Source organism: Conger conger, chromosome 2 (genome assembly GCF_963514075.1).
Source record: "Conger conger chromosome 2, fConCon1.1, whole genome shotgun sequence".
NCBI lineage: Eukaryota > Metazoa > Chordata > Actinopteri > Anguilliformes > Congridae > Conger > Conger conger.
In genome coordinates this window covers 31,909,749-31,924,405 of record NC_083761.1, presented here as the reverse complement: position 1 = coordinate 31,924,405, position 14,657 = coordinate 31,909,749, and the positions used below count along the sequence as shown (strand labels likewise).

Sequence of the window (14,657 nt, the reverse complement as noted above, 5' to 3'; positions counted from 1 at the left end):
GAACCTTTCAGACCAAGGTTTTTTGAAGAACATTTTTAAGGGAGAGGTGTGACCACTCAATGGCGATGCACATGTAGTCTTTCGTCTCCGCTTAGATTATCGTCCTAACCTGTAATTTACTCAACCAATATACGAAAAGCTAACTATAAATCCTCTGCAAAGGACTCTCGCAAAAGAGAGGTTGAACAAGCCCCGACCAAGAAGAAATTCAAAGATACTTTGATTTCAAAAGAGGACCTAGACGCCGCCATTGTGGACGGTCCCCCAGGGCTCAGTCCTCGGACCCCTCCTCTTCACCATCTACACGAGATCCCTTGGCCCCGTTATCTCTGCTCATGGCATCTCCTATCATTGTTATGCCGATAACACCCAACTCTTTCTCTCCTTCCCCCCATGAGACACACAGGTCTCTACCCGTATCTCTGCCTGCCTGAGAGACATCCAGAGCTGGATGGGCAACCACCATCTAAAGCTCAACCCAGATAAGACGGAGGTGATCTTCATCCCTGCTTTAACCTCTCCCTTCTCTGATTTCTCACTAGGGGATACCACAGTGACCTCATCCCCTAGTGCAAGAAACCTTGGAGTGGTGATGGACAACAGGCTATCCTTCTCCAAGAATATCACTACGGTGACCCGGGTGTGCAGGTTCTTCCTGTACAACATCCGGAGAATCCGACCCTTTCTCACCACCTACTCCACTCAGCTCCTTGTTCAAGCAATGGTCCTGTCCCGCCTGGACTATTGCAATTCTCTGCTGGCTGGCCTTCCAGCATCTGCCATCAGACCCCTACAACTCATCCAGAATGCTGCAGCCCGTCTGGTATTCAATGTTCCCAGACATTCACATGTCACCCCCCTGCTCAGCAACCTCCACTGGCTGCCTGTTATGGCTCGCATCAAATTTAAAACTTTGGTGCTCGCATACCAGGCAGTTAAAGGATCAGCCCCTGTGTATATTCAATCCCTTATCAAGACCTATACACTTACAAGACCCTTCCGTTCTGCCACTTTGTGCCGTCTGGCGCCTCCCCCTCGCCACACCTGCACTTCACGCTCACGACTGCTGTCTGTCCTGGTCCCACGGTGGTGGAATGACCTCCCGGTGGATGTCAGAACGGCAGAGTCGCTGACCTCCTTCAAGCGCAGACTGAAGACCCATCTCTTCAGGCTACACCTTTCCCTCCCCAACTCACAATCACTGTGATTAGCCTTAGACCATAATGGCACTTATGTATAGATATTGGTACTTGTATAGGTATTGTTGTTTTTATTGGCTGTTGTTGTATTCTAGCTGCCAACTGTGGTATGCTAGATTGAAAGTTGATTGTACTCTTCAAGGGTTCTGAATTTCTGTATGTTTACACTAGGACTCGGAACTGTACTGTCCTCTCAGGTCCAATGTTGCACTTGTTCTTGTGTTTGATTTGCACTTTGTTGTACGTCGCTCTGGATAAGAGCATCTGCTAAATGCCATGTAATGTAATGTAATGTAATGTAATGTAATGTATCAGGTTAGCTCTAAGAGAACAGCAACACTTAATCAACGCTGCTGTTACATCTGCCGTCAAAGACGCCATGAGCTCTATATTAATTCCCCAGCTTCACAAAAAAAAAATGTAGGAATTCGTTAGAGGTTTGAGGATGGATATTGAACATCAGGCAAAGGCAGCCCAAAAGGCCCAAAACCATATTGATAGCGTTCAGCTAGCAGTGCGTGAGGACAGACATTTATTAACAGACTCAAAAAACAAATTGAACAGCTCACAAGAAAGACCGCTGATATGGAAGACAGGGCTTGCAGAAATAATGTGTGTTTAGTGGGCTTACCAGAGTCGGCGGAGGGCTCTGACGCTGCGAGCTACCTTAAAGCTAAATGGATTCCCTCCAGGCCACGGTATCAAAATTTACAATGGCCGCGGACAAAGCAGCGACAAACCTCGCACTCTCATCTTTATCTTATGGAGATGGGAGGACAGAAATGCTATCCTACAAGAAGCGACAAAGACACACCCTGTGAAGCACGACCAGTCGATCCTCCTGTTCTTTTTGGACGATAGTGCTGTGACCACAACCAAAAGGAAGGGATTCAACCCTGCTATCAAGAGTGCGCGAGCACTGGGCCTCAAACCTTTCCTTCTCTATCCCGCTACTCTTAGAATGGAACACAGCAGTAAGAAATGGACCTTTAAATGTCCGAAAGAAGCAGAGGACTTTATTCGATCATCAGGTCTGCTGCAGCAATCACACAGGTCTGTGTCCTTCACCAGCGCCGCGCTGCATGACAAGCCGAAAGAGATGATGGCAGGACCCGTTCGATCCTCGCACGCTGGCCGGCTGGACCCAGGGGGCTCCACTGCTGTAGAGGTTCATCATGATCCACCGATTGAGGAAGCTGACCCGGTAGAAATGCTCACCTAATGTACTGGGGCTCTGTTGATGGGTCTGCTTCTTACCGTCCTTACCTTTATTTCTATTTACTTTCATTCTTAATCTCGAAATGTTAGCTACAACCTAGCTGCTAACCCGATAGCCAGCAATGCATATTCTCTTTATTTACGAAGCAGCATAGCTTTACTTAAGCATACTTAACTAAGAAGCAGCTAGTAATAAGTTTAGGTACACTTGATTTTTCTTCAGGGGATTTTACATTCTAAATTGCACAATGCCCTCTTTTTTATTTATTACTATTATTCTCAATCTCGAAATGTTAGTGACAATCTAGCTGCTAACCAGATATCACACCATTTTTATTTAACTCCGATCCAAATATGGGGCAGCTAGCCAGCTATTTTCTTATTCGATGCTCAATAAATATTGGCTGATATGAGGAATGGTGGTTTGAGCTGAGTTGTCGATTGCAGCATTGCAATGGACTGAGTCACATCTCAGAAAGTGTTTATGTTTTTGCAAGCCTGTAGGATACCTACGCGGGTTGCGATCTTGTCTGTATATAGTTTTTCCCATATTTTTTGGTTTCCCTCCCCCTCCCGACAGGCAAGCCTATCTTCAGATAGAGTAGAGTATTAATAATCTATTTCTTTTCATTGTATTTTATGGCATCATTCCCCTATCACATAGGACTCGGAACCGTACTGTCCTCTGAGGTCCTCTTCACACTTGTACTTGTGTTTGATCTGCACTTCGTTGTACATCGCTCTGGATAAGAGCGTCTGTTAAATGCCTTGTAATGTAATGTAATGTAATGTAACGTAAACACCGGTTACCTGCTGATATTGCCAAGGATGGTGCATCAACACTACTTTGCTTACAAATCTAGTATTTGTACCCGGTCTCAAAGCTGAATTGGCAGAGTTCTTGGCCATCAATAGGGTGGGCTGTGATAATTCTCGAACTCTGTGGAAACCACAAACTGTTTTATCAGGGGCTTTTGAATTTTATTCTCTTCTACCCTTTCCAAAGGGCAGAATAAGCGTTTTAATAAGTTGAAAAAAAAAAAACAACAAAAAAAGAAACACTGGAAAACTTACAAAAACAAAACTTTACAGATGATCAAGCTGCACGGCTCGCTTCTCTTGAAGGAGAATATAATGCTCTGTCTCTCTCTAGGGCTGAATTCATCTTTCACAGAACTAGACAGAAATATTACTTTGGTGCCGAAAGGCCGAGTCGCTTGCTAGCACTGAGGCCGAAGGAGAGTGAAAGCAAGGCCTCTATCAGTGCTATTAAGGATCACACAGGTACTGTTTCCACTATCCCTCAAGTTGTAAATAATATATTTCAAACTTTCTACAGCAGCTTATACAGATCTGAAATAGAGCCAAACGCTTTGGCTTTGGGGGTCATTTCCTTGCTATGATCAAAGCCCTGTATAACACACCAACCGCATCAGTCATAACAGGCAAAGTTATTTCCCCCCCTTTCTAACTGGGACGATCAACCACACAAGGCTGTCCGTCATCCACAATTCTGTTCTGTCTCTCCCTTGAACCCGTGGCACAAAAAATCGGACAGAATAAATCCATCTCCCCATTCCAATTTATGGCCATAATCATTTCATTTCATTATGGTAAATGGTTGGCATTTATATAGCGCCTTTATCCAAAGCGCTGTACAATTGATGCTTCTCATTCACCCATTCATACACACACTCACACACCGACGGCAATTGGCTGCCATGCAAGGCACCGACCAGCTCATCAGGAGCATTTGGGGGTTAGGTGTCTTGCTCAGGGACACTTCGACACAGCCCGGGCAGGGGATCGAACCGGCAACCTTCCGACTGCCAGACAACTGCTCTTACTGCCTGAGCCATGTCACCCCATTATATGCTGATGACATTTTGTTATTCTTAGATAACATTGAAACTTCTGTCCCTCATGTGTTGGAAGTGTTTAAAGATTTTGGGGAAATGTCAGGTTACAAGATCAATTGGATGAAGTTAATTATATGCCCATTAGCTTATCAGCAAGAACCTCTCGTCTTCCCCCACATATACCAGTGAAAAATCTCTTCACCTACCTTGGCATCACTATACTTCCGACCATTTCAAAAATGATCAGGAATAACTTTGATGTTACATTGAATAAGATTAAAGCAGATGTCCAACGATGGGATAACCTTAAAGTGTCTCTTCAAGGCAGAACTACAATAATTAAGATTTTTTGTTTTGCCAAGAATCAACTTCCTGTTTGCAATGCTATCATTGCCCCCATCACCTAATTATTTCAATGACATTCAGTCAATGGTCTGAAAATTCTTATGGGAAGGCAAACGCCCGAGAATTTGTCTGGCAACCTTACAGCAGCCCAAATTATCAGGCGGGTTGGCAGTCCCAAATTTAAAAATGTATTATCTAGCCTTCCAGATTCAAGCCTTAGGTCAATAGAGGCAGGTCTGGCCAGCCCAATTAGACTGCAGGGCTTTCTTTTCTCAGGCACAGAACGCAAAAATCTCACACAGAGATTTGGCTGTATTATAATCAAGGCCCTTAAGGTGAGAATCATGGGTGTAAACACTTTGGGAGACATACGTGGCAATGATGGCCTGTAAACATTCCAGCACCTTCAAACTAAGTTTGCTCTTCCAGTATCCTCACATTTTGTTTATTTACAACTGAAATCTGGTCTAAAGGCATACGGAGTGCTGTCCACTTCCGACCCACCCTATGATACATTGGATTGAACCCACTCCAACCTCGCATGGATGCGTATCTAAAATTTACCGTGAACTATTAGATGCAATAAAAAAACCAATTGCAGTAGAGGCCAAATGGAGTCGAGAGCTTGGTGAATTGGGTTTCCACCCAAATTGGAGTACAGTATGGTCCAATCTCAATTCCACTTCTAGAAATTTAGCACATCAACTTATTAATTTCAAAGTAATTCACAGGGCCTATGCCACACCCTACTGAAGGTACCAAATGAAGTTACAACCCAATTACTACTGTCAATTTTGGTCATTTCTCCAATGTTCTGGGACTGTCCATCTGTGAAAATATTTTGGAAACATGTCAACTCCGTATTGCCCTTATTGCTTAAGAATAATTTTGTTTCCAATCCATGCCTATGTTTGTGTAGGGACTACAACTTCCACATTCCCACAGGAAAATTCCGCGACGTCGACCACGAATGACGTCTAACTTGGTTCAGCCAATCCCGTAATGGCGGGAGCAATAAACTTTCCCGTATAAGAGCAAGACACGTTCTTGGGATCTCGCTCTTCTGCTCTTTTCTGCTTCTTCTCTTCCACCCACCGTTTTTGGCCATTCGCTTCAGCTCATCTGCTCCGAGACTCGGACAGAGGCTGAATGCTGCACAGCGCACTACCAGGCCTACGGACACACCCAGTTACCTCACGGTAACTTCGTGGCCTATAGCGAGTGGAAACTGGTGTACGCGGAACGCTACATCAGTTTACCCCTGCAAAGCTCACCAAAGAACAACAGCAACGAACTTTTCCACCCGGAAAAGGGACCAACGAACATCCTTCCAGCAACCGAGCGGACCAGACAACAACGTAGGAACGCCCCAGCTTTGCGCACCTCTCCAGGACACGCATTCACAGCACCATCGCGGCTCCTACAAGGACAGCACGTCTTTTGGATCCAGCAAAGCGTATGGACTCAGTAAGACTAAACAAGCATTTGCAGACATAGCCAGTGTTAGCTTAGTCTTAACTGTTATTTTGAATCTGTGTTTCTATATTTGCCGTCTTACCATTTGAATGTATTCTGTTAGCCGTGTATGTACGTGAATTGATTCGTCGTCTTTCGCGCATACATAGTGAACTACACAAGTAGTTGCTCTTCTCACAGCTAACACTGATACTCATTAACACACCCAGAACTCTAGCTTACCCAAGCTAGCTACTCCCACTTTTACCTTTCCTTTATTCAAGCGACACGCGCGCTTGCGCGCGCCCACACACACGCACACACACACCCTAACTTCCCCTACTAATTCCCGTTAGTTTATCTGTTCTGTGTTTGTACGTTGTTTAATAAATATATTTTATTAAACCCCGGTGTCCGTTTTGGAATCACAAAGACATGAGAGCCGAGTTAAAGCAGTCTTTCGAAGAACTTCCAACCTTCAGGTTCAGTGTGTTCAATCATTAATATTGGTTATTTTAATTTTTAATTGAAATACTAAATTTGTGGTTGGATATTTCTGATAACATAATTTTATGAGACCGATTACTTTTTGCAGTTATACTGCTACATAACATTAACTGGCGCCCCGGTTTCGTAGAGAGTAAAATTCCTACGTTATTTGGCGGCCCGTGCGAGGACCCTACATAATTTGGAGCTCCGTGCGAGGACCCCTACATATTTTGGAGCCCGTGCGAGGACCCCTACATTTGCTTAGTGATGATTCTGATCTTAACCTTAGAATTACCCAACAAAAAATGTTCTTTGCTGGCTTTACATCTGCAAAAAAAAAATAATTCTGCAGCATTGGATAACACCTGATATATTCTATTCAATTCAATTTTATTTGTATAGCGCTTTTTACAAAGGGCCTTTGTCGCAAAGCAGCTTTACAGAGAAACCGGGCCCCAGGAGTACGCCTAGGGCAACAGTGGCAAGGAAAAACTCCCTGGTTTTCTGTTTAAAACAATTCTTTCTACAAACTGGTGTCAACCAGCAGCAGAATCTGACTCAGTAGGGGAACCCATCTGCTGCTGGTTGACACCGGTTTGTAGAAAGAATTGTTTTAAACAGAAAACCAGATTAAATAAAAGTGCATAAATGTCCAATTATAAACTTGAACCAGAGATGAGTTTGAGGGATGGCAGGAACGCCAATGGGTGGCAATGTCAGGCAAGGGGACAGCCTTGGTGCTACAGCTGAATCAGCAGTGGCAGGAGGGAGTTGTACGGCTGCTCTTGGGCTGCTCTTGGGCTGGGCCAGGAGGGGGTGTGCAGGAAAAGTCGGGCTAGCGCTCCGGGCAGGTGCCCAGAGCGGGGAGAAGAGGAAAGTAACATCGTTAGGGGGTCCAGATAGTAATTGGTCAATCACAGCAGGAGGAAGAAGTGCCTGTGTGCGATAAGGAGAACCCCAGCAGAATAAGGCTATGGCTGCATAGCTAAGGGAAACCGAGGCAGTGGCCAACACAGCCATGAGGGCAGGCTTGAGACGGTCACCACCAGACCATGACTGGTTATGCTTAACACAGCACTACCAACAATGATCCACTGACAGCACTAACCGGCAAGTCCACCAGAGACTCGATAGCTTATGCCAGCCACCCACTCCTGCCCCTCAACTATAGGACAGACTAAAGAGATACGTTTTTAGCCTAGCTTTAAATAAGGTGATTGTGTCTGCCACCTATGGAACTTTTAGTTATTCTAGGAATAACAAGGAGGCCTGCACCCTGACAGAGTATTGGTGAGGGAGTATAAGGATTAAGTAAATTGTTTAAATATAGAGGGGCAAGCCCATGTAAGGCTTTAAAAGTCAGAAGTAGTATTCTGTAATCTATTTGGAATTTAACAGGCAGCCAGTGAAGTGAAGCTAACACTGGGCTGATGTGCTCAAATCTTTTTGTTCTAGTAAGAATATGAGCTTCTGCATTTTGAATTAGCTGGAGCCCTTTCAGAGAGGAATTTGCACATCCAGACAAAAGAGCATTGCAGTAATCTAATCTTGAGGTAAAACGCATGCACTAGCGTTTCTGCATCATTTAAGGACAGTATCTTCCGAATTTTGGAGATATTCCTCAAGTGATAAAAAGCAACCCGTTACCTGTTTTTAATATGTGTGTCAAATGCAAGATCTGGATCAAAAGTAACACCAAGGTCTTTGATGACAGCACTTGAAATGATGGAAATTCCATCAATGTTTGGCATATCATCAGATCATTTACATCTCAATATATGCATGAATACATTTTGGATATGGTTTTTACAAAGGATTGTTAATATTGAATGCACTACTGCTAGTCTAAACAAAGCTAAGCCGGCAACAGTTGATGTTTGGAAGTTGTTGTATTTTGACTGCAAAGTAACATGTTGATTAATGCTCTCCAATCTGATCTATTTGAGATATAACTTGTCTGTACCCCCCTTCCCGATTGTTTTCTGTTCCCCCCCTATTACTTTTATTTTCAAGAAAAGAAAAAAAAAGTTTTGTTCACAAAAAAAAGAACATTTTTAAATAAAACCCCCAAAGGTGCCTGAAAGAACCACCAAAGCCACCATTTTAACACAAAAAAAAAGGGTTTTAATGGTTCTTCAATTAAAAATGGTTCTTCCAAGTTCCATGGTTCCTTGAGTACTTAACTATGCAAAATCACGAGTAGGGTTGAAAACACATTCATGAAAATGGTAGTTTTGTGAAATGAGAGGAACAGCTTAAGACTTAAAATACTGCCAGTTAAAAAGTACTGATCAACAGCAAATTCAAAAATATAATGCAAAAAGTAGTAATAGGTACTTTTGTGTTTTAAGATTAGATTAGTTTAAATTCATTCAACAATTTACAATTAAATTAACAATAAATAAACAATGAAAAAAATACTTAAAGACAGGTACAGAAGAATAAACATCTAACAGCTTAACAACAGAATTACAGAAAACATCAAAGTGGAAAAAGCTATTTGTTTTTTCTTTTTTTTTTGCAAACAGTGATTAGACCTCATAGATAATCAGACCTCATCTGATTATCCTTCAACATTACTAATTAAACAACAAATAACTAAATTAAATTAAATGTTTACAGTTAAATTAACAAAAATAAAAAAGCGGCCGCTTCCATCCGTTTAATGGTTGTCTTTCTCCTGAGGAATGTGGTTTATGATTATAGGTGCTTATTGGCTATCATAGACACTAAAATACTCTGATGTATGTGAATTTGAGCAATAATTATAAAAATAAAAATAGCCTACAAAAACTTCCCTGTGTTAGCTCACGATATAGCTCAGAGCCGTCGGCTATAGGCTACACCTGCACGGTTCGTAGTCTCTCATAAGCAACACTGTTCTTGGTCTCTTTAAACTCCTGTAGTATCTCTGACTCTGTGGCATGAAGTATTGACCTAAATGTGCGTCATGCCATTGTGGGTGCAAGTGGTGCAGATTAAGATATTTAAAAATACAATAACAGAAGGCTAAAGATAGGCTATTTTAAAGACTAGCTTACTTGATTAATGTGGCCTATTGAAATTTGAAAAAGGACAAAGATAAAGCACAATGTTAGGGAACAGTGAGGGACAATTCAATTCGCATATAAGCATATTAATTATTTACACATTATTCCCCACACCCCCAATACTTTTCCTGCAAAACATAACAGCATATTCCTATCAGAATACATTACAATAAAACTCATCATTGCTATTTTAAACGGCCTGCTAAACTTAACTGTATCGCAATGTCGAGGATGCTCTAACGATGTCCTCACGTAATATTTCCCTAGGAAATTTCAGGCATCCCAGTGACTTCAATGGCTGACATCTCAGAACCGCCAGCCCATTGCCAGTAGACCTGGTTCATGGGTAAAGGTTGGCAATCTGTAGAAATAACACCACTTGACCTTGTGACAAGCAAATGTATAATTTTCTTCTCTCGACATTTATGTTAATTGACTCATTCGCTGATTAACCCACAACAGTCAAGTTACTTACCTCATGTTTAGCCAGTTCTCCCCAGAAACACTTTGGTTGGCTTTGCTATCTAGCTAGCAATACTTTGTTCACTGCTATTTTCTTTATCTTTGTCATTATAAATCACCGTTCAGAGAAAAAGTAATACACTTCCTCCTCTTGGTCGGCGGTGTCATTTTCGTCATTTGATTTGTGCAAGTCTTTTAATTTCTCTGTCAATCAGATACGGCTGGAGCGTCATTTTATAGGTGTCTAAATTATAATAATGACCATTGTGACAGGCACGAATATATGTATGACTGCATATAATGTTAGACAATGTAAGTAAACTATAAACGTTTCCGAATATTCAATTTGTTACAATTCAACTTCAAAAATTAGATAGCCTAAATAAATGCATGCTTCCCTGATATGGATTCACAAATGAGATGTGTCGGGTGCAGTAACGTTGGTCTACCACATGATGGTCTCCCAGTCATTACATTTCGATCATATTTCCCGGTCAAATATAAATCGATGACTTTTCAACATCATTGTGGTTACATAGTCAACTACAAATCAATCAATTGTAATCAAGCCAACTATAAATCAATGTTATTCCAACATCACTGCCTTCAACATTACTAGGCCATATGCTGCTGGGTTTTATCGGTATTGGAGATACCGGAGATTTAGCATGGAGATGCTTCAGGTGGAAAAACAATATTTTTTCAATGTCGTCTTACTATCTGGAATAGGCAATGAACAAAATCAATGTATCTGTACTTGGACTCTTCGAGGTTTGGCTTCTCTGTTCAATGCCTACATCTACAATTTGATTAACCCTATTTCATTCTCTCCTGCAACGGTGATGTTATTTACGGTCTTTACATGTTTAATTTTTATTGTTATCTTCTTTACTTCAAATCCACCATATGCTACACTGTGAGCGCCTCCACAATTGCAACATTTAGCGTGCACTTTATCCCCACATTCTTCATATTTGTGTTCCCCTCCACATTCAGCACATCCTTTCTTACCGTTACACACTGCCGCTATATGTCCATACTTCCGGCATTTGTAACATCTTAGTAGATGTGGAACATATGCCATCACCTTAAAACTAATGCAACCTACTTTTACACTCTGAAGAAGGACTGAGCGTTTGAACTTCCATCTCAAAGAACTTTAGCCATTTCAATATCTCTGGCTTTTTTTCAACTCCATAGACAGAGCAAAGTAGGCCTATTAATATGAATGGCACGAGAAGCCTTATCCTCCTGACTGTATTCCTTTAAACCCTGTTTGCTGCTCCCACTGCCTGGAGACCTAACTTCCAACTAGAAACTCTACTCCGTTCTTCCATTCATCTGACTTGCCTCCACTACTACCTTCCATTCCGATCCAGTCAGAAACCATCTTATGCTAAACCGTCACAAATGACATATGAATTCAGTTTGTTATACGTTTATTTGAAAACCGCTTGTTCTTCACCACGTCCTCACTTTCCGATCGCCACACGCATGCACCTACCAACCCCCGACTTCTGCTGTCGTGGAGGAGTGGTAGTGGTTGCAGTGAAAAATAATGTGACGCATCCGCAGCCTATGAATGTTGAATTTGAGACACAGCAAATGCCATCGGACCTTTTGGTTCCTCTTACTATCCGTAATTCACGACTTCGCTAGTGACGTGACATGTTTCTTTCCTTTTCTAACCTCGTCTGTGTTCCAGGCGGATTTTAACATCGTTCCGTTTGTGGGGAAAGTAATCGAAGTGAAAATGCCAGTAAAGATCACAATGACTAGTGAATATATCGAAATGGAAAACAACATGGGGACCAGTTTGGCGGAGAAAAAATCAATGAAGGTAAATTCAGATAACTTTAAATGAAATGTTGTGGCGCAGGCGGACATACTCAATTCAGATTACAACATGGACGGTAAGCACGTGTTGCGGAGGAAATAAGCTACATAGGAACATGTACATGATGTTTGCAGTAACAGATGGGGCTACATCAAAACGACAAAGACGTTTCGATTTGATTAACTTAACTGCTTCGTTTCAATTCGCTTTTGCAGCATGTCGGAATTGATGGCATTAACTAGACTAACTTTAACTAGTTGTTGAATTAGCAAGCAATTTCCACGTGGCTGGCGTGAATGCCAGTTGTAAATCTAGATAGCTAAACATTTTCTGCGTGTTTATTCAGAAACAAAGCACATTTCGATTTAAGTTACTTGACGTTAGTCTCTGCAAGCACATAGAAAAAAATTTCTACTTAACTCGGTACAGAATGTTTCCAATATTTCGCCCGTTTTTAGATACGGCTGATGTTTACGTTTCGCTGTTGTAAAAGGAACCTGTCCGATAATACCTACTCGAACGCTAATTGTTACGTTAATGTTGTCACGATTGTGTTATAGCCTAAACATGTTTGTGTTTATGTTAGATAGTGAAGTCCGCACATTCACAGAGAAGGGGAAGGAATAGACAGTGTTGTGGTTTGAGTGTGTTTGTTGCTGAAATTCCTCTCTTGACCGTTAAAGGGCCAAAATTGTTACAAGACCACTGTAAATCCCTTCCTATCCTATCACATGTTGAATCACCATCTGCCTGTGTTTTTTTGTCGGGCCGTCAAATGTATCAAAAATCCCGAACATAGTAGGGATTGCGCAAGTATTGTGCTTCAGGTGGATATTAGTACATTCGGGAAACGAACTAGTAATCGCTAATTTGCTTGTTATAGTGAACTGTTATTGTTTTCTAACCCGATATGCAATTTTATACAGTTTCAGTGATCGCTTGTCTTGAGTGCAATTTGGGCAGCTACACGTTCCTTTTCTCTTCACATTTTCAATCATCCATAAACCTTTATTTCTCTCAAACTCTTAAGTGGCGGTTCCATCGTTTGTGGTAGACTATCATATCATAGTAATATAACCGGCTAGTTACGCAGCCAAATAACTTGCTTGCTCACAATATAGTTAGCTAAAGTGAAAACTATAAATAGTGTTGTGTAGCACACCAAAGTCAAGATCTGTCACCTGTTCGGCGTACAATTTCTTACTAAAACACTACAAAAAGACTGCAGACTCTGTTGCGTTTGTTAGTCAGCTTTCCAAAACAGTGGATGAGAACACTGAACTGTATAATCACGATTTATAAATAGTGTTGTGATTTGAGGTTGTCTGTTGTTGAAATTATTCTCTTTACCGTTAGGAGTCAGAAATTAGGCTACCTATTGTACCTTTAATGCCAGTACAGGTTTGTATACAATTTGTCTTATTGTTATGTAACGGTAAACTTTGCCAATGCATCTGATTATATATGTATGCAGCAAGCCAATCGTTGTGGTGACCCGATTAATGTGGCCCATTTAAGGCAGTGAATTTTCACTTTCAATATCTGATGGATAATGATGTGTTGAGGAAATATTTTTTGTCGCTTTTCCTCCTCATCCCTTTTACGTGGGTGAAGTTCTATTGGCGGCAATGATGTTGAAGAAATATTCAGTCAATAGTTGCTCATTACAAATCTTTAGTTTAAAATAAAACAGATTAATCTGGGGGATCTGTGTGCTCCGTGCAAGAAGCTTCCAGAGACCAGAGAATTCCAAAGTAACAGTAGGAAGTATCCTAGTCTTTATACATTATAGCTAACCAATCCTTTGTCATATAACATTACATTGTCTCTCTTAACCCGCCTTAATATTTTCTGTCACTCTATGAAAGCTGGGCTGTCTTAACCTTTCGCCTCTATATTGACGCGGGCAAATTGGCTGGTGATCACTAACTCAAAACATTTCTCTGCAAAGACACAAATTGCTTGACCGGCATCACTTAGTCAAAACAGGTCGTATCCTATGCCATGGCTTTTTAAACACCTGATTAAGTGTTCTCTGCACTGTACTTTGCAGCTCAATGTGTTTGAACAGACTCACAGTTCTAATTACTCATGCTGACTTTATTCACTTATTCTCAATTCTAACCATTTCACAGTTTTAATAAAAGCATTTAAATCACACTTCATCATTATTCTAGACATTCCTGGTTTTCAATAAGAGCATTTTCATCAAACTTCAACAGATGCTACTGGTCCAAGAATGTTTCTTTTATGCCTACAATTCTGCTTTATTTTAGAAATAGTTAAACTACACAAACCTTGAAAATATAGGTAAACCTCTGGCCTGATTTCAGTAACGTAGACCCACAGTTGTCCGAACAGAGCACAGGGAAGCGACTGCTTCCACTAGAAGTTAACATCCATTCAATGGTAGGTTTTCTCCCAAGGAGTTTCATTGGGCGTTATGGTTCATTATGGTTGCTTATTGGTTATGCCAGACACTAAAACACATGGGTTCACGTGAATTGTACCAATAATTACAGAGAAAAAGCGACATAACACAACTTCCCCGTGTTCAGAAGACAGTAGCTCTCAATGTTCCGAACACTAATTCACAATGATCTGAACAGCAGCTGAAGCACTGTCCACAGATTTTTGATGGGATTTAGGTCTGGAGACTGGCTAGGCCACTCGGGACCTTAATATGCTTCTTTTTGAGCCACTCCTTTGTTGCCTTGGCCGTATGTTTTGGGTCATTGTCATG

The 14,657-nt window shown here is 41.4% G+C and overlaps 1 protein-coding gene across 1 annotated transcript in view; it reads left to right on the top strand.

The window, feature by feature from the left end:
- The first annotated feature begins 11,702 nt into the window (after positions 1–11,702).
- Positions 11,703–14,657, top strand: part of ddx21 (DEAD (Asp-Glu-Ala-Asp) box helicase 21) — a 33,533-nt gene continuing 30,578 nt past the window's right edge. The window contains exon 1 of the mRNA XM_061227326.1: positions 11,703–11,917. Within this exon, the coding sequence (XP_061083310.1) occupies positions 11,831–11,917 (87 nt within the window). The 5' untranslated portion in view covers positions 11,703–11,830. The remainder of the gene's footprint in view (positions 11,918–14,657) is intronic.